We start from the raw sequence: 19,896 nt of genomic DNA on the forward strand, positions 1-19,896 counted from the left end.
GCTCGCCTGCGGGCGGCGGGGCGGAGGATGTTTTGACGTCTCGTCAGAGGCAGGAACTTGATGCTTCGAAAGTGCTTTTCACAGCCGGCCCGCGTCTGCTCGGGGGCGGGCTTATAAACAGAATCTGCGCTCGCCCGGCCGCTCCCGCCCGCGCGGGCCCGTGGAGGGGGGCGGCGCGGCAGGCGCGGACGCGGCGGGGCCTGGCAGGACGCGCTTTATTTATTGCCTCTGGCCCGGAGCCGGGGCGGCTCGGGGACTGCACAAGTTCCCTCCGGCCCGAGCCCTTCCTTCCCCTCCTCTCCTCCCCAGCCGCAGCGCCTCTCCCCGGGCTCGGCCTCCCCGAGCTGCGCGCGAGACTCAGGGCGGGGCCCGCCCGTGGTTACGGGCTGGAGGCGGAGCGAGGGTCCGGGCGCCTCGCGGTCTGTCCCCACCCCACCCGGCACCGACCCTGGGAGAAGGTGGTGGTGGGCCGAGGGGTCGCCGCTCCTGGGAGATCCTCAGGAGCGCTAGGGCTCCGGCGCCCCCTTCCTGCAGGGCTCTCCTTTCTCCCTAGTGATGGATTCCTCTGCTATCTGCTCCCGGGCAGCCCTTCCCCTTTAGAATAAATTAAGGACTCTGGCTTCCACCCGACCTCCTCCGGGACCCGGGAAGAAAGGTAGGGGAGAGATCCTGTCCCGAGGCCGGGGACGGGCACAGGGCTGGTCCAGATCTGTCACAGTGCCGGGGCCTCACATCTACAGAGTCCGGATGGCCACGGGGTAGAGCAGGGACATGTGCTCGGCCCCCTTAATGGGCAGCTTGCGGCTGGCGTAGTGGTGCACGATTTCGGGGACGCTGCTGAAGGGCGGGCTGTTCTGGCCCAGCACGTACTTGTGTTCCTTGGTCCGAGACAGCTTCATGTGCATGAAGCCCTGACTGCTCCTGGGAAGAGGAAGGAGACCCGGGTGAGTGGGGGCCCCTCCAGGCCTCCTCCCCATCCCACACAGGCACCTGGGGGCGGCTGCTGGCCCGGCGCCAGGGGCAAGAGGGGAAGCCCAGGTCAAAGCAGGGAGAGGGCAAGGGAGCTGGCTTTGTGGCCAGGGTACTGGGTGTGCCAGGAATGTGTGTGGTGAGTGTACTGGGCGTGTGCAGGTGGGAACTGGAGTGACCAGCAACCACCCGCCCCCACAGAACCAAAGCAAACCTTCCAGCCCATATCACCAGGGTCCTGGCACTGGGCTGGGCAGGGCAACCAAGCGGGTCTCCTTGGGACTGGCTGGTAGAGACCAGGGGACAGGCGGAGCCACCCTGGACATCCTTCCCAAACCCGGGGTTACCCAGCAGCCTGGTCTGGGATGATGCCTTCACTCTCCCATCACACACACAATCCCTCTGCCTGGACACACAGAGGACTCACCCGCCCAGTCCCTCAGCTTGGGCTGACCTCATTCATGGCATCACCGGGCTGCAGCCCCGCCCATACATAGTGGACCTGCTCTACCTCGGCCCAGTCTCCCCTCAGCCAGCCAGGAAAGCTTCAGTGCTTGGCCCTGCCTAGGGAAGGGGCTCTGGAGACCGTGTGGGTGTGGGCCCCTCAGGGAAACTAGGTGTCCCCAATAATAAAGGCATCGTGGGTTGGACCCCAGGTCTGAAATTCACCCTCACACAAAGGAGACGCCATGGATGGGACAGCCCTAATGCCTGAGGACTTGTCTGCTGCTGGTCAGAGCTGGCTGGGGGACAAGGACAGCGCTGATAGAACCGGTGAGGCCAGCCAGTGCTGGGAGACAAAGCTGGAAACTCCTTTCATGTGCCTCCCCTACAAAGAAGGTTCTGGCGGGGTGCATGAGGCTAGCCGCCAGTGAGGAAATGGAGAGATGGAGGAGGAGGGAAATGACCTGAAAACAGGCCCCTCACTAAACCCAGCCCACCTTGCATTTAGCACCCTCCTGGAGCCCGCTGGGGGCCCCTTGGGGGCTGAGTGTGTCTAACAGGGTGGGAGGGAGGGGCTTATCCATCAGCTGCAGGGCGAAGATAATGGCTGTAGCTGATAGAGAATGCACAGGCCCAGGAGAAAAGAGCCAAGAGCCTAAGGAACAGTGCACAGAGCCCACGGGTGGCTGGAAAGGGCAGAGAGTATTTGCCCTCCCCAGGCCAGACCCCCAAGCTAGGGGCAACAGAGTGTGTGTGTGGGGGGCACACTTCCCCTCCCCCTCTCCTAGGTTAGAGGGCAGCCCCCCCCCCGCCCTTAGAGTAATTCTCCGCTCCCCAACTCTTGTACCTTCCCTTTTGTCCGGACAAGAAAAACAAGTGGCCAGAGATCTGCGTGGGGTGCCAAATGTCCAGCTTCCCTCCCCTAACACCCTGGCCTCCTGGGACAGTCCCCAGGGTCCATTAGGACACTGCAGAGCCCTTGCCAGACCCTCATGGAGCTGGGGTGGGGCCAGTCTGGCCACAGGACCAGGGCTGGTCTGGCTTTTTGAGGAAGCTGTTTAATTACCAGTGAAAGCCCTTCCATTACAGAGTGAAGAGAAACCATAATTGTATTTCAGAGAAGCCATTTATATGCAAACGAGATCCTGGCAGACAGATGCTGGCGGGGCCAGATCAGCCTGGGCTAGCGCTGGTGTCCAGGCCTGCCTCCCCCTCTCCCTCCGCAGGCTAAGGCAGGGCCCGGCCCGCCAGGCTGTGCTTGGCTCTAGGAGCCAGACCCTTGGCGTCTCCCCTGGCCTTGGATGTTACCAGACTCGTGAGGGGTGGGGCTGTCCACTGGAACAGAGCGATTCTTGGAGCCAGACGGAGCTGGGTTCCAGACCTGCTATTAGCACCTTAGCTGGTGGCCTTGAGAATCTATATAAAAGACCAAACTTGCAGGGTGCTAGTTGGTTTGGAAAAGGTGTATCTACTGTTTAGCAGTACATAAAAACTCTACAAATCCCTTATTTTTATTTTTTTTGTGGAGCCAGGGATCAGACCCAGGGTCTTATATACATAGAGCAAGTGCTAACCACTGAGCCACATCCCTGAACCCTCTTAATGCATAAATCTTAATTGTGCGTTTAAAAGGAGAACATGTTAGTGAAGAAACGGGATTTTCCTTTAGCTGCTTTTTTTTTTTTTGACTGATAATGTGCACACTCCAAGAAATGAGAACTGGAAGAAACTTGAGTTACCCATCTACACATTTTCAAAAGGAAGAGAGTTCACAACCCAGAGAGGGTAAGCCAATTTGCCCAGAGTCACATAGCCAGAATGGAACTCAGATGATCTCACCACAGTTTGGTAATTTTGCTATTTTCACCCAGTGATGTTGAATAACAACCCTCAGCCTTATCTGCTGAGCAGCCCCATGTTTCCAAATACTGGATTGTATTCTAATGTTGCCAAGGAAGGAAAGTGGCAGGAAGTAACACAGATGCCCCAGGACTGATGGGGGGGATCTGACTACCTCCAGTGGGGTGCCAGCCCACCAGGTAGAACTCCTGGTCACCCAAGGGCAGGAGAGCCAGGGAAGCAGGTGCTATTCTGGGTGTCTGCTCTTAGAGAGGAAGGCTGATGGGAAGGGAGGCCCTGAGCCCCCATTTCTCCCAGGACCCTTGAAAGCTGTCTCCCTTAGCAGTCAGGCCTGCAGCCACTCCTCCAGCTCATCCGCCAGCTCTGCTCTCCACCCAGGACCCGCCTCCCTGCAGACTCCCCAGGCGAGTCCCCATTTCCTTGCCTGTGCTTTGGGTACCACTAGGGCTTCTGCTGGTACAGATGATGGTGACAACTTACCCAGCACACAGCTTCACCTAACTGTGTCTCTTCTATATTTCCTTTAACTTTGTCCTGGAAGATAGATCTGGTTTGTGTTTCATTTTATTTTTTGCTATACCAGGGCTCTTACCACTGAGCCCTACCTCGAGCCCAAGGCAAACGGGATTACTCGCCCATTTTTGTAAGAAAATTGTCCTAAGGGTGGGTCCAGGCCACAGAGCTGGGAGACGGAAAAATCCTGCTGTGCTGGACGCTGCTCCTCCATTCTCCCTCCACTGACGCAGTCCCCCAAGTGGAGGAGTGGGGGCCTTGCACGGCTCTGGATCCAGGGTCCAGAAAAGAGGAGGTAGGGAAGTTCTCCCTAGCTGGGGTGGGGACACGGAGAACCTCCTGCTCTGCTCTTTGTGTCCCCTCCCCCCTGCAACTGCCCCCACTCACTTGAGAGAGAGGGAGAAGTCGTTCTTGCTGGTCTCACTGTTGCGCACCAGGTAGCTGGCCTCTTTGCACAGCCGGAGCAGGTTCTCGGCATCTGTTCGACTGATGGCCCCGTGGTACCAGCTGGGGACGAGAGAGAGGAAGGCGCATCTCTGCTGGGGCCCCCCCGCAAGCCAAACCCACCCACGGCGGGTGTCGCCTACAAGCAGGAGGGGAGGGGAGGGAACAGTCCTCAGCTGGACACAGACACTCACACCTGGTTTTCCAAGGGTAGTGCTGGGTCTGTCCACTCCCCCAGCGGACTGCTGGGCTCCAGGCTTAGAGGCTTGGCAGACTTGGGGTTCCCTGCAGAGAGCCGGGGAGGGAGCCGCCCCTTCTCTTCACGGCCAGGTGACAGGTAGCTCTTCTCTGATCCTTCAAACTGGGCTGTGGGGAATATACCAGTCACAGGTATGCAGGATGCCACACAGCCCCACTGACAGCCCCAGGCCTGCCCGCATCTCCCTCCCCATGGCATCTCAGGAAAGTTCCAGGTCAGGATCTGCTCGGGGGCCTGAGGGGCCACAGGGCAGAATCCCAGCTACAGTTCGCTACAGCCTCTCACTGCAGGACGAGAGGGGAGAGGAGCGACCTGGCAGGACTCAGGCTTCTCCTGCTGGAGCAGATGCTGCCTTCCCGGTTCCACCCCTTCCAGGGTGGCTGCAGCACTGATAATATTGTTTCTTTCTCCTCCTCAGAGTTCATTACCGTTCTCCAAATCACCCTGCCAAGCCATTCTGTAGAAATGACTTATCGATTGGAGCACAATTATCTGATTCCCCTTGGTGCCATCCTGACAGACTAATCCTGCCCCACCACCGCCCCCAAGGTCGCTGCCCACAGGCTCCCCTCCCCCTCCCCCCTCCTCCACAGAGGCTCACACTCGCCCTCTGGCTGCCCTTCTGGGGAGAGGGAGTCTGCATGCTGTGCTTGGGATTCCCTGGGGGGTTCCTCCTGGGGGTAGTACTTTCCAGCCCTTATCATCTTTCAGTCCCCAGATGTGTGGATGAGAGCTTTCCCTTTCCTGGAAGGGGCCCCCACTTCCAGTGCAAGCAGCCCCCTCCCCCAGAGGTTACTTAAAGGCAACCAATATGGTGATATGGTTGGGAAATGCCTAGGCCCAGACTTCACTAGCGTGGATCTATGGGGCAAGGTGGGCCTGGCACATGGACGGGGCCTTCCTGAGCATTCACCTCCCCCAGACTCGAGCAGGAAGAATCGGGCTCTGTGTCTCCCCCCAGCGCTTCCTCCAGGACGAGAGGTTACACCACTGGGAGTGTCCTCCAAACCCAGCGCCACCCCTGGGCTCCTCCACTCCAAGCCCGGGGGGCCTGAGTGGGAGAGGCCAGCAGCCCCCACAGGACCCACCGCTGCCGTCCTCCAGGCTGGGCTCGGGGAGGGGCGAGGCTGGACCGGAGATGTCCCTGTCCCCGTCGGGCAGGGAGGGGCTGCTGTCCAGCTGTCCCACAGGTGGAGGCCAAGGTAGGTCTTTGATGACCTTAATGTCAACTGGAGCCAGTAGCAGAAAGGAGGAGACAGACAGGGACAGAGACAGAGAAGAGAGAGGCAGAGGTTGAGACACCAAACCAGAGCCAGGACACAGGAGCGCCTAGAGAGAAGGGTCAGAGCAGAGGCAGGGGTGGCTGCGGCTGGAGGGGGGAAGAGGAGCTCAGAGGGCTGAGCAGGGTCCCACTGCCTGTGTCCCACCAGGCCAGCTTGGTCACAGGATGGAAGGATGCAGGACTGGTCAGCCTGCCCAGTGGGCGCTGCCATCTGACCTTTCACAAACCTCCAGGGCCCACAGGGACCAGGGAAAGGGAGAGAAAGAGGGACAGGAGCTCCCACGAGCCCAACACCACACCCAGCCTCCTGCCTGAAAGAAGCTGGGAACTCCTGCAGCAATGGTAATGGTGAGACAGAAGGGCTGGCTGCTGGGAAGGCGCTCACGCGGGCGGGCAGGCGGGTGGCAGTTTATTGAAATCCACCCCCAACCACCACCACCCCCTACACCCTCAATCCTCAGCCCTGACAATTAGAAGAGCGAAGCCACTGACGCGGCCAGGCTGCTAACGAGGTTTCCTAATGACGAGCATAGATTTTCCCATTAAGCAATCCAAACAGTATCGATTCTCCTAGGAGACTCCTGGAGATAAACGGCCCGGCCTCACCGGTGCTCCCTTTACAGGAAGCAAATGGGAGACTTGTGGTCTTCCAGGCAGGTGGCCTGCAGCTGGGGAGGAGAGAGTGGAGGGCTAGGGGCGAGCCCCTTCCCTTGCTGGAGGAAGGATAGGGGCAGCAGTGGGAAGGAGCTCTAAGGGAGGTCAGGTCCCTCCGTGCTCTCCCGGAACCTAGGGGTCAGCAGGAGAAGCCAGCTCTCTGCTCCAGGCCCCTGCCGCCCCTGCTCCCACCATCAGCAGCACCTTCCCGTACTGACCTCGGGCCTGGGCTGGACACTGAGTGCCGCCTGGCACCTGAGGGACCTCACTCTGCACTGGGCAAGTCTCACAGCCTCTCTCTCACCATTGGGTACTGCCCCTCTGAAGTCCCCTGGGGTAGAGCGCCCCGTCTGGGTGGCACCGCAGACACAGCCCTCTCCTTCACCGCTGGTATCAGGGCTGCGCACACTGGCCATTGTCAATAGCATTTAATATCTCCTTTTGTTAAACATAATGACTTAACATAGTATGCTTCAAGTTATATCATTTTGTTTGGAATTTATTTTTGGTTTCGCGGGGCCACGCCTGGCTGTGCTCAGGGCTGACTCCTGGCTCTGCACACTGGAATCACTCCTGGTGGGTGTCAGGGGACCATTTGGGATGCGGGGGAGTGAACCCAGGTCAACTGGCTGCAAAGCATTCCGTCGCTAGGCCCTGGCATGTCTTTATCTTTAAATACACCCTGTCCCAGCAGACAGAAGGAGCACCAGGCTCGGGGTCTCTGAGAGTTAACACACATAACACACTCCCCCTGTTTCCTCTGCTAGTCCCTTGCTCAGCACTCAGCACTGCATCTTCTTCATCCAGTTCATGGTTTCCGCGTGCACTTCCTGCCATGTTGTTCTGAGCCCAGATGCAAGTACCAACCCCCTTTCCATTTTTCTAACTCAGGAACCTTTCATAGACCTCTGCAGACCCCTCCCCTCCAGCCGAGCTCACCTGCAAAGGCTTTGGAAATCCTCTCCTTCTTCCACTCCCAGGGCTGGTCATACTCCTCGGGGGGCCTCTCATCATCCTCAGGCAGGCGGGACTCCCGGGGCCAGGGGGCCCCCTCGCCCTCCGGACTGGCTCCCTCCTCCTCTGGTTCATAAGGTGTGTCATACAGTGGCAGGGGCTGAGCTGCCGCCGCGTCCTTGGAGCCCCGGATCTCTGCCGGCACAAGACAGGAGGGGTGGCATGAGCGGGGCCCTGGATGCCTGCTCTGACTGACATCTTGGATAAGATCCCCAGCCCAGCTCCTTCATAGAAGGTACCAAGTGGTCTGGGGCCAAACACCCTCAAGACACCTCTGGGGTTGCAAACGGATGTGACCCAATGGAAGCGGAGCAGAGGCGGCCTGACAGAAGAGAAAAAAATGCTGCATGAGACCAGCACAGGCTGAAACCAGAGGCTCATGTCCATGCCCGCCTTGCTCCCCAGCTCCATCTACTTCCTGTGTCCTAAACAATATCACTGTACAGCTGGGAAAACCTTTCCTGATGCTCAGATACTGCTGACAGCCCCAGCTCTTTGGAGTTGTCCCCTTCAACAAGCCGCTTGCATGGACTGTCCTCTCTGATCAACCTGCTGGGCCTCTCCCTGGATTTTCTCTGAGTCTCTGCTCCCAAGCTCAGTTCTTGCTCAGCCCTCACTCCTGGGACCACTTGCCCCCTCTCCGGCATCCTTCGATGTGTTTCCCACGGCCATAACCAGTCTTCCCTTATTTAGATGTTTCAAGCTCACCTCTTTCCTCTGAAGTCCTATCTAGTCTGTTCTGTGATTATCTTTTGGTGTTCACCGACCCCTGTGAAAAGCTGGTGAGAGCTTGGGAGCCAAGTATGGCAAGAAAACGCACCATGTGCACATGGGCTTTCCTAGAAGCTGCCTCCTCACTTCTTCCAGTCCTGTCTCTGCACTTTCTCTGCTCCTGGGCCTCCTTCATACCAATCCCCACAGCTTCCTTGGCACCGGGCTCCTCAGAATTATAATCTTGACCACTCTTGGCCCCTGGCGGTTTGTCTGATCAACCAGAGGAGGCTCTCCTTCTCAGACCTCTCTTGCAGTGAGAACATCATGGTTCTTTCACCTAATTCCCCCTCCTAAATCTGGAAGCCAACAGCTGTCCTGCATCTCCATAGTCTGAGCGGACAGTCTATTCTGTGTATTAAGAAACCCATTGTGGTAACAAGGGGAAATAATCTTCTCCAAACAACTTCTATCAGTTAGTAATGACGATGACATTATCTCTATCTTTCAGTTTCCTTAATCTTAGTTCTTAATTATTTCCAAGTTCAGGAGGGAAAGAAAGGGGTGTTAATTGTTGGTGTCTTAGAGCCTCCGATTTCCACACTAGCCAACTATATTATCCTTCTTATGCCCAGTTCTTCCAGTCTGTTCTACACACCAAAGCCTCAGTAATCCTCTTATAATGCCACATGCATCCTGGCCCCTTGTTGCTCAAGAGTCCATAATGGCACCCCTCCCCCTTGGAGCAGGTCCAAATGTCTTGGTCCAGCCTTGCAGTCCCTTTTACGCTCGCTCCCCTGCAGCCCCAACACTCTCATTATTTGCCCCTGAACAAATTCTCTGTCATTCCGCTCTGGAGCCTGGCCTATCCTCCTCTCCCCATCCTCCTCTCCAATCACCCTTTTCATCTTTTTTCCTGGCTTCTCCCAGCTTCTTTCTCCCGGGCCAGGTCTTGTTCATGTCTGCCTGCCCTCACTTCCAGGGTTACCTCTCTGTCTCCTGTGCACAATGTCTGTGTTTCTACTTATGTGTTTTCAATCGCCAGGAAGATGTTTCTCATTGCCATCACATCACACCCCCCAACCCACCCTGAGCTAGTGATTCTCCTGTCGGATTCCTTGACCCCAAACTGGCAGCCCAGCCCCTATTCTGCCCTCTCAGACAAGTCCCAGTTATTTCTCTCCCTTTGACAACTAACTCCGAGGCCGGCTCTATGTTTCAGGGCACAGGCGCTACTAGTCAGAGCTCTGACTCCAAGAGGACCGACCCTCTTGCGGGTGGCGGTCAGGGCGCAGCAGAAGTTTTCTCCACAGTCTCGGAGGACTTAGCCCTTATAGTTGCGGATCCCAATATTTATCTACAGAATCTATTCTGTAGACATTCAAGCCCCGGGGAGCAGCTTCTCAAGCCCCCTCCTTCCAGCGCCTCCCCTCTCCCCGACAGTCATCACTTACCAGCCATCATCTTTTGGGCCTCATAAGGCTCCATGTAGCCATCATTTTCAGGGACCTTCTCTGAGGTTCCTGAAGCTCCTGCTGGGCTCTCACCCGTCTCCTGGATATCAAATGGGTCTGCATAGTCTTCAAGGATAGCCAACTGCAGGATGAGATTGAGAGTGGGCCCGGCTGTCTGAGGGGCAGCCCTGCTCACACCCCCTTGGTTCCCACCCATACACAGACTTTGCATGTGGGAGCCAGAGTCTGGGGCAATTGGAGGGGTACATGGTGGGGACACTGGCTCCTCCTTTGTAGGGGTTCCCCCACTTAGCCAGCCAACAGAGAAGTGTATCTATTCTGTTAGTCTTGTATCCCTGGGTCATTCCCTCTGATTAAAGGTCCAGAGGAGGTTCTGGGCCTTTAGGTCCATTGCAGCTGGGGTCCAGGTAGGGCCAGAGTTACACCAGGAGCCTCTTCTAGTGAATGAGTCCAGGGAGGGGGTGACGACAATGTCGGAAGGGTTCAAAGGACCAGCAGAAGCTTGGAGAAATGCTCTATGTGTGACTTCCCAGGTGTTCACTTCCAGATGCTGGATCAACAGTTGCTGTGTACCCAGGGTGTGTGTGTGTGTGTGTGTGTGTGTGTGTGTGTGTGTGTGTGTGTGTGTGTGGTTGTGTGGCTGTCACTGGATGCCACAGTCGGATGGGCTTGTCCTCACAGCGTCCACCACATCACACGCTGTCACCACTCCCAACATCTCAGAAAATAGGGGTTCTTGGCACTTACAGAACAACATGCCCAAGACCTTTCTGCTTAAGTACAGGAATCAGTGGCTTTTTGCAAAATCATCCTTGCCAACCTGCCACCACAGGGCACAGTTGGCCATCTCAGGAGAGCACAACTTGTCACAGGCAGAGGAAGGCCAGGAGTAAGACTGGCTGCAGCCACCTTAGTTCCTGGAGGGCAGAGCTAGGGCAGGCTTCCTCCAGCCTCCATGGCCCACCCGGCCCCCTTTCTCCCCAACAAGAGCTCATGGCCACCCCTCTCCCAGGTTCCCAGTCCAGCCAGTGAACCGCAAGCCGCACGCCCTGCAGAGCTCCTCAGGTGCTGGGGTGGGTGCGGCTGAGGACAATGGAGCCTTTCTCCCTGCTGGGCACAGCCTCCTGGGGACGGGCGGGCAAGGACAGGCAGAGGTGGAGACAGCCCAGCCCAGCCCACCAGGGCTGCTACTGACAGGCAGGCGTTGATAGGAGGTGTCTCAGGCCTGCAGCATGGGGAGGGGCTGCTTCTGCTCAGACCCTCCCCAGTCTCCATCTAGGCTTTGCTTCTGACCACATAGGACAGGAGTTTGGGTGGGGTGGGGTTGGGGGTAGGCAGCTGCACAGCGCTGGACCACCTGCCCAGGTGGAGGTGCAGAACCGTCAGCAATGCAGAGATGGACAAAGAAACCTCCCCACCTCAAACACCCCATCTACATGTTCCTTTGACCCCCGTCTTTCCCCCGTATCCCTCTAGGGTCTCTGAAGCCATGGCTTCATCATGCTATTCTACAATGTTATCTCACTGTGCTCTGGTCTAGACCCCAGCTCCTCTACCTGCCCTGATCTTGGCCTGCTTCTGAGAACCAGCCTCCAGCTCCTGCTCCAAAGCTCTCAGTCCCGGGACTAGAGTGACAGCAAAGCGGGTAGGGCGTTTGCCTTACACGCGGCTGACCCGGGTTCGATTCCCAGCATCCCATATGGTCCCCTGAGCACCGCCAGGGATAATTTCTGAGTGCAGAGCCAGGAGTCACCCCTGTGCATCGCTGGGGTCACAACAAACAAACAAACAAACAAACACAAAAACAAAACAAAACAAAACAAAACACCAAAGCTCTCAGTCCCTCAGACTTTCCAGACCCACAGGATACCCTAGAAAAGGGACCGGTCTCACCAGCTCCTCCCAGAGCCGTTCTCCAGACCTCCTGCCTCCAAAAAGCAGAGAAAAGAAGTCTAATCCCCTTTCACCTCAAGCCAAATGGTATACTCACAGCTCACCGGGGGCTCAACCTGCTCAGGGGAGATTCTGCACCCCGGGACCTGGCCTCACACAGCGGCAATCAATGGCCGTGCTCTCCTCAGACCTGCAATCACGCCTAAGTCTACAACAGAGTCCAACATTAAAGCCAGCAGTGGGCAGATTCCACTTTCTCCTTTGATTTCTCTCCACCCTGGGTTACTCTGTGACCTTAAAGCACTGGGTTCTTTCTAACCTCAAAGGCCTTTTCCTAGCATGGATCAGTTTATCTTCCTTCAGAAAGCCCAGGCTTAGGCTTAGGGGCCTCGTGCTAGGCTACCACCTCACTGTGCAAATAACTCATTTCATTGTCTGACTTGGAGCTTCCTGAGGGCAGAAGGCCTGTCTACTGCTAAATCCCCAGTGCCTCGAGGTGCTGAGTAAATATGTGTTAAGTCAGTTCACAGGAAGAATGGACAAAGGAAGCACTTTGCCTCGTTGGCTCAGCAGAGGAAGCAAGAATCTGGGTGGGGCAGGGGCTCCTCGGTGGGAGCCAGTCCCTGGGAACTGCTTCATGAGCAGAAGCACCTGGCCCAGGACCCTGACCCCCCAACTTCACAGGGCCCCCTACCCTTCTCTTACCACCAGGCATCATCCCTACACCCCCCTCCAGTCCTGGGTGGTGCCCAGAGCCACGACCCCTCCCAAGCTGGCGTGGGACTCCCCAGCGCCAGTGTGCAGGGCCTGTGGGCGCCAGGTGGCAACTCAATGGCTCCTCTGTTCCACGGCTGGTTCCACACCCTGCTCCCGGAAGCCCTGCTCTTTGCCCTGGGCCAGGGCACCTTGGGGAGACACCCATGGGGCCAGGGAGTCGGGAGCGGCAGAAGAGGTGCTGGCTGGGAAGATAAGCAGTATGGTACCTGCCGTGGGCACAGACACCTCCAATCTGAGGCCAAGCCTGTTTTCCCTCTACCTTCTGGGTCAGAGGAAGAAGGAAGACTTTTTTGAAGGGTGCGAGTTGGCTCATAGACTCAAAACCTTTGTTTCTAGGTCCTTTTCTAGGTCTATGTGCTTGCTGCTAGATCCTGCATCCATCTGCAGACCTGGCATAGAGTAGGGCTCAAGGTCTCTGGCATACACCAGGGACACTCAGAGGGCCTCCGAGGCCCCAGACTCCATCTTCTGCAGTGACTCAGACTCCCAGATTCCTTGCTGACCAACCCGTATAGGCTGTCTCCTGAGAGAGAGCTTAAGGCTCGTGACTAAAAGGAAGAAGGGAGAAACTGGAAGTACCTAAGATGAGGGACCAACCCACCTAGGCTGTCTCTTGAGAGAGAGGTTAAAGCTCATGACTAAAAGGCAGAAGGGAGAAACTGGAAGGAAAGTACCTAAGATGAGGACTGATTCGAGTTAAAGCCTCTGGTAGTATAAGGACACAGCTCAAGGCAGAAACAGCGCCAAACCAGTAGGTTTACAGCTACTGCTGAGAAGTCCCCTTTGTCCCCATGCCTCCCACCAACCGGCTCCCCCTCTCCCTGCTGCCATCCAGCAGGGGGTCTTCAGGCACCTGCTCTTGTCCCTGCTCCAACTGGGCAGAGTTCCTCCCAGAGCACCTGCCATGCTTTGCCTCTCCTTCCTGCCCACGCCTCTTCTGGGGTAGCTGTCAGGCCCACCATCTGTTCCTACCTTGCACCCTGCGGCTGAGCTGGGCTTCAAGTTCCTGACCCAACCCATGGGTTCTGAGGCTCGGGGGTAAGCAATCAATAGGGTACCCATCAGAAGGCTTGGGCTTTGTTAGCTCCTTGGCATCTATCACTGAGTCTTGCCACCAATTCTTTTAGTTTGATTTGTGGAAGCTTTTTGTTTCATTACTTTCAAAATCTGTAGAATGTAGATAGTGCTGGAAAGACGGCAGTGAAGTAAGAGGCCTAGCCCAGCAGCTTGCTCAGAATCAGTGCTCAGTAAATGGGAGCTCTGGTGATAATCAGACACAGGCATTTATTAAAGCTCAGAGCGTAGATACTTGTCCAGGGGACCAGCGTGACTACAGCAGCAATTAAGACTGAGGCCTCAGTTTTTTGACATTCACTGCCTCCCCAAAGATTTCCTGAAAGACTGGGAAATGCAGCATCTTCTCTACTTGATTTAAAATACACTTTAGCAGGTTAAAGGATCTGAAAAAGGGCTGGAGATATAGCTCAGTATAAAGCATATGGCTTGCATACATGAGACCTAGGTTTGATTCCCGGCACCATACACACACACATACTTAAAGGCTTTGAGAATTTCTATACCAGGCAGCAAGCAAGCAGTCTAATTTTGTTTAATTCAGCATTTCTCCAAAGTATTTAACCAGAAAACCCTTTTCCACTGTCAGCTGGGAAAACGGTATCCTATTTACTTTCTCTGAGATCAAACATTTTGTTTGTTTGTTTTGTTTTTGGATCCCACCCAGATGCTCAGGACTTAATCCTGGCTCTGGGCTTAGGGAATTACTTGCAGTGGGGCTCATGGGATATGGGATATTGAAAATTGAACCTGGGTTGACTGTTCGCAAGGCAAGCTCCCTGTCCATTGTACTATTGCTCTGGCCTTTGGTTTTTTTTTTTTTCTTGGTTTTTGGGTCACACCCGGCGATGCACAGGGGCTACTCCTGGCTCTTCACTCAGGAATTACCCATGGCCTTGGCGGTGCTCAGGGGACCATATGGGATGCTGGGATTAGAACCTGGGTTGGCCGCACGCAAGGCAAATGCCCTACCCACTGTGCTATCGCTCCAGCCCCTGCTCTAGCCTTTGAGATCAAACTTTTTGCCTCTCCTACTTTCACTTACAGGAATGCCCCTTACAGTTCTGTATGCCAGAGAAACACCTTCAGATGAAATAAATGTGGCATTTTCCTTTCTAATGATAAAGAAATGCCACACTGGTAGAACAGTCAAACATCAGACATGCGACCAATGCCGCAAACTCCTTTCGGACCCTACCCAGGTGGGTCTGGGCCTTCTCCATCTGGATGGCCTCATGCCTTTGAGCTCAGCAGCCAAGGAGAAGTGAGCACCTCTCTTTGGGGAGCAGGGGATGGAGGGGGGGGCGGGCTCCCCTCCGAAGATACAAAGGTCTGGGAGCAGGGTGCAGGCCACTGTGCAGAGTCACGCATGACTGTGGTGGTCTCTCAGGGAGACTGGCTGTGAAATGCATGAGCGTTGCAACCACCCTGTACTTGGGTCTCCCACAGGAGAACCTAGGGAAAGAGTCAGCATTCTCCTCAGGGACCTGCTGCTTCCACAGGGTCCTGGGGCCTGACAAATATCTGTCATGATCTTATTACAGACAGAAAATCCTGGGTCCTCCAGGAGCTCAGAGATGGGGAGGGTGGAAGGGAGAGAGGGAGGGAGAGAAAGAGGGAGAGAGGGGGGGAGAGAGAGGGAGAGAGAGGGGGAGAGAAAGGAGAGGGAGAGAGGGAGAGAGAGAGGGAGAGAGAGAGAGATAGAGAGAGAGGGAGAGAGAGAGTCCTCAACTTTTTAGGGGTGATGAAGCCCGTGGCTGGACCCCAGACTCTGTAGATACTATAGGCCCATGGTGTCTCTTCTGCTCTCAACTACTGTCACACTTGTTCAGTGGTGAGGGCAACCAGAGTGGGCACACCAAGCCCCAGGCCCTGGCCAGGGTTTGCTCAGGCAACCAGCTGTTCCAACCCATGGGCCATGGGTCTCTTGCACCAGCTCTCAATGGGAAGACTCCCAGAGTTGAGGAGTCCTGAGTCATCTGCCAGGACAATGAGACTCAAGTGCCTTCCCCAGGGAGTAAGTGCCACCGTAGGAGGAAGCAGCACTGGGCAGAGAGCCGGGCTGCCTGCCAATCCCACAGGTGCCAGAGGTCTCAGTCACCCGTGAAAGCAATACAGACCACAGGCTGTGGCTCCCCTGACCTGAGACCTTCTCTCCTCCCTCCTCTCCCCAGGACCTTCCTCCCCTCTCCCTCCGCCAAAGAACACCTGCAAGACAAACAGATCTGATCTCTGTGGGAGTCTTAAGAGGAAAGGGAAGTAAAGCAAACTCAAAACAGGCGAGAATCAACCTCCAGGCAGTGAGCACCGGGTGTTCTCAGCACGCAGCGCTGCACATATTCTCAGCGGACGCTCAGGGGTGCACACATGCTCAGTGGAGCTCACACTCTCAATAGTACACACATCCTCAGAGGTACACACACTCAGGAGCATGGATACAGAGGTAGGTATACACATTCAGTAAACATCCGCTGAGGGAGGGGCCTGCAAGCAGTGACCTCTGCCCATCCCCTAACCCCAGATGGACACATCTTGTCCACCTGCAGGTGCCTGGATGTCCCTGTCCCTTTTCTTTTCCTTGCCTGTTCACTCATTTCTAAATTTGGTTCTGGAGGATCCAGTGCAAGTGGATACCATCTGTAACGTCCATCTAGATGTTTTTTTTTTTTTTTTAATTTCTTAGTCTTGGGGATCCTGGGAGCCCCATGAGAATCTGAGAGCTATAAGCTTTTTCCAAGACTATCTGCAGGTTCGTGAGCCCCAGCCCCCTTTCATGAGCTAAGAAGAGCCCTTGTTTCAACTCATGTGGGATGCCTGGTCTCACTGTTCGTGGCATCTCCTCTGCCTGTCTCACACGTGCACGTGCCTATCTTGTCCTGATGGAGGCCAAACCATGCTGCAGATGGCCACAAGCAGCTCAGAGCTTCCTCCAACCAAGCGCCTCTTGTCATTTCGTCTGCTTCTCCTCAGAAGACGGTGTTTTCCCTCTTGAAGGGCTGAGAAAAGGGAGCAAAGCAAGGCTCAGCAGCGCCCTGCCCGAGTGCAGCGTGGTGGCCAGACAGGGCATGGGGCTGTGCAGGGGCACTTCCTGCAGCCAGATGGCCAGGCCTGCCTACCGCCCAGGGCAGGGTGCGGCTCCTGCTGCTCCCACACCTGCCTTGCCAGGCCTGCCCAGATGGCCGCCCTGGCACCCCTGCCAACCGCAGCAGTGGGTCTCCGGGTGGACCAGCCGCCAGAGCCCCACACCGGGGGAAAACTAACGGCCCTGAGCCTCTAGCTCCTTAGTGCCAATCTTGGTCCTCCTGTCTTGCCTGCCCCCACACTCACTGGGCTCGCTTCCCCTCACCCCTCTGGCTCATCACTGAAGCATTTCTACCGATTTCATCAACGTCGTTCCCCAGCCCCTCTCCTAGGCTGCTTCTGACCCTCCTGGCACTTGCCACGGTGCCCAGAGCACACGCAGCTGCCCCGTCCCCAGTTCATTTGCGAAAGTGACCCCATGGCAACAAGCCAAGAGGAGCTCAAGCTGAGGAGGTGAGAATAGAGAGAGGCAGTCATACAGGCCAGAATGGAGGGTGTGGCAGAGCCTCCTGGGGGCTGGGGGCTGAGGCTGGAACATCTTCCAAGGGCCGGTTGTGTGAGGTCTGTAGGCTCATGCCCAGGAGGCCTGAAGAGCACTCCTTCAGGGGAATGGACCCAGGTGCCAGACTGGGCTCTTCCCAGGGGAAGGCTCTGGAATCACATAAACTCTGCTTCTTGGAATGCTGGGTGGCCTTATGGAGGGCCACAGAACAGCCCCCTGACCTGGATCAGCTTGGAATGTACCCAAGATCCTTATTATTACCTCCTCTGAAAGAACTGCATGCATGGTCGCTAAGAGCCTGCTGGGTTCCATTCCTGCACCCACAGGTGACAAAGGAGTGAGACACCCCTCTGGCCCCTAGGTCTGAAACGGATCAGAAGGCCACCCAGAGGCGGCGGGGGAGGGCCTTGGAGAGAAGAGGCTGTGAGTCTCCAAGGCTGTGGGGGCACAGCCTCTTTCTTGGAAGTCTCTGGAGGGAAATGAGCAAGGGAATCCATGGCTAGGGGAGTCTCTAACCCTCATCCTGCAAAAGCAGTTTCCACGCAGGATGCATTCAAGCATCCCTCTTTAGGCCAAGCATCGTATCAGGCACTTGAGGGAAATGGAGCAGAGGAGGCCCAGGCCTTGTCCTGAAAAAACCCCTTGCTCAGTGGGTAGCTGCTGAGGCCCTGCTAAGACACTCCCGAAAGGTGAGGGCAGGGTGAGGGTCGTCGCGGAGGATAGCCAGTGGTCCACAGTGAGGACAAGCCCTTCCATTCCCTTCCCTGTCCTGGCAGTGGACAGGGAGGAAGAAGAGAGCCAAAGGATACGTAAGGAGAGCACAGGCTCAGAGGGGAGCTCCCGCAAACCTCTGCATGCTAAGGATCCCGGCCTGGGATGGGCAACCATGCCCCATGGCAGGAGCTCGGGGGGGGGGGAAAAAAAATAATTCACATTCCTGAGGCTTCTGCTCTGACCCTGTCACATTTCTTGTCCAGGAAATCAGGCAGAACCATACTTTCTCCTCTGCCAGCCTCAACCCTGAAGCCAACAGATTCAGAAGCCACTACCAGTCTCCAACGAACAAATCTGCGTCCTCCACCAAGCAGAGGGAGCAAGCCCCCAGCTCCCTGCTCCCAGGAGAAAGTGAGGGGGCGAGTGGAGCCAGAGAGGGCCACATGTCCACAGCAGAGAATTTGGTGCCCTGGGAACCTGGGGGTGGCTTTCTGTTGCCAGGCAGGAAAAAGGCTAAACTGGGGTTGGGGCAGGGAGGCTTCTCCCCTGAAGCCCAGTGCATGTTTTGGGGAATCGAGGGTGCCCAGCTCTCCCTTCTCCTAGAGTGCCCCCAAATGAACTGGCTGCCCCACACTGCAGCAGGGGAAGGGGAGGCCAAAAGGAGGGGAGGAGAGGGCCCAGTGCCTCAGCACCTCCTGGGCAACAGGTCTTAGTGCAGCCGGAACCCCCCCACCCCCCAAACCTCAGGGGCAGCGACCTTGGCCGAGGGCTGCCTGTTCTGGTTTCCGGAGAACAGTCCAGCCAGCCCCAGTCCCGGGATGAGGCAAAGGCCAGCTCTGGCTGCGCCCACCGGCTGCAAGCCCAGCAGTCACCTTCTTGGGGTGGCTGGGTGGGCTTCAACACCTGCAAGGATGCCGAGTTGGGGGGGGGGGGGAGGAGGAGGAGGAGCCCAGCTTTGTGCACGCAGGGCCGGGAGGGAGGGGTCAGAGATCAAAGGGCAGCGAGCGGCTGCTCCCAGAGGGCAGAGAGGCTATAAAGCAGCAGGGGAGGGAGCGCCTCCAATCCCGTTAGAAAAAGGCTCGCCCATTAGCCTGGGGTGTATGTTGGGGGAGGGGAGGTGGGGGCGAAGGTGGGGGGGGGGGAAATCCTGGAAGAGGAGAGCTGAGTCCAGGAGGGGCAGGATCACCAGTCCTGGGGCGATAACAGGGAATAGAAAGCTGAGTTTGGGGCACACGTCTGAGATCGGTCGGTGAAGAATCTGAACAAAGGTGGATGGAGGCTCCGAGTCCTGGGGTCAGGGACTAAGATCTTGTCTGCCAGGAACCTGACACCGAGAGGCCAGGCCCCAGTCAGGCCACCTTTGTCCCTCTCCAAGCCCCAGACCTCCAGCCACCTTCTGCAGGCCGTCCCCGCCCGTCGTCGCACTCACCCTGTCGCTGCTGGCAGGGGGTCCAGAGATTCTCTCCTCGGAAGGGGGCGCTGGGGGTCCAGGGGTCTCGACCCGAATAAGGCGATGGGGGGGCGAGCCGTGGCGCGGGGGCGGCGTAGGGCCGGGAACGGTGGGGGTGGCCAGGGCAGCGGTGCCGGACGGCCCCCCGGAGTAAGGGTCTTCAAAGTCGCGCTCCCTCTGCAGCCGGTAGGCGGCCAGGATGTCCGGGGGCGGCGCGGGGGGCGCGGCCGGTGAGGGTGCCGGAGCCCGGTAGTCCGGTTCGGGGGGCGCTGGCTTGCCCCCTCCACCGCCGCTCCCCCCGCGGAAGCCCAGGTGCTCCCGGAGCCACTTGGCCACTCCGCCGCTGCCGCCCCCTCCCGGGCCGGCCCCCGCCCCCCCTGCTCCCCGGCGCGATCCCCCCGGGCCGCCCCCCGCGCTCCCCTGCGCCCGCGGCGCGGGGCCGGAGCCCGCCGGAGGAGCACCGCTCAGTAACATGGGGCGAGCCGGACTGAGCGCGCCGACCGGAGGGCGCGCGGGGGGCGGGCGGCGAAGGGGCGGGGCTCCGCCGGGCGGCGGGCGGGGGCGGGGCCCGGCAGCAACAAGGGGGGGCGGGGCTCCGCGCCCAACGGGGTCCACCGCCCCCGGCGCGGGCTTCCAGCCAGTGTGCCGGAAAGAGAAGTGAAGTGGGCGTCCCCGGGGCATGCACCCCAGGGGACGCCACTCCTGGAAGGAGGGTACATTCTTCCAGGCAGCTCCACGCCGAGCCCCTGTGGGGGCTTACCTGTCCTCCTTCTGTCCCCC

General features: G+C 57.4%; 1 protein-coding gene across 2 annotated transcripts; it reads right to left on the minus strand.

The window, feature by feature from the left end:
* Positions 1 to 199: 199 nt before the first annotated feature.
* On the minus strand, positions 200 to 19,592 carry SHF (Src homology 2 domain containing F). Of its 2 annotated transcripts, XM_055132499.1 has the most exons (7): positions 19,096 to 19,592; positions 9,605 to 9,746; positions 7,365 to 7,574; positions 5,578 to 5,718; positions 4,425 to 4,596; positions 4,174 to 4,293; positions 200 to 921 (listed from the first exon to the last, which is right to left on the minus strand). In XM_055132499.1, exons 1-7 carry the CDS (start codon positions 19,588 to 19,590, stop codon positions 735 to 737), a joined length of 1,467 nt encoding a protein of 488 aa, XP_054988474.1. In that variant the 5' UTR covers positions 19,591 to 19,592; the 3' UTR covers positions 200 to 734. The 2 variants fall into 2 exon arrangements, with proteins under 2 accessions (XP_054988474.1, XP_004609690.2); XM_004609633.2 differs by lacking the exon at positions 5,578 to 5,718.
* Between the last annotated feature and the right edge of the window lie 304 nt (positions 19,593 to 19,896).

The sequence above is a fragment of the Sorex araneus genome, chromosome 3 (assembly GCF_027595985.1).
Source record: "Sorex araneus isolate mSorAra2 chromosome 3, mSorAra2.pri, whole genome shotgun sequence".
NCBI classification, from domain to species: Eukaryota; Metazoa; Chordata; class Mammalia; order Eulipotyphla; family Soricidae; genus Sorex; species Sorex araneus.

Excerpts from the sequence above, each read along its gene's own strand:
- SHF (XM_055132499.1), bottom strand. The coding sequence starts at position 19,590 with ATGTTACTGAGCGGTGCTCCTCCGGCGGGCTCCGGCCCCGCGCCGCGG. Across the intron at positions 5,719-7,364 it reads GATTTCCAAAGCCTTTGCAG|TTGACATTAAGGTCATCAAA; the intron begins GTGAGCTCGGCT and ends TACTGGCTCCAG. Across the intron at positions 4,597-5,577 it reads CAGCCTGGAGGACGGCAGCG|CCCAGTTTGAAGGATCAGAG; the intron begins GTGGGTCCTGTG and ends TATTCCCCACAG.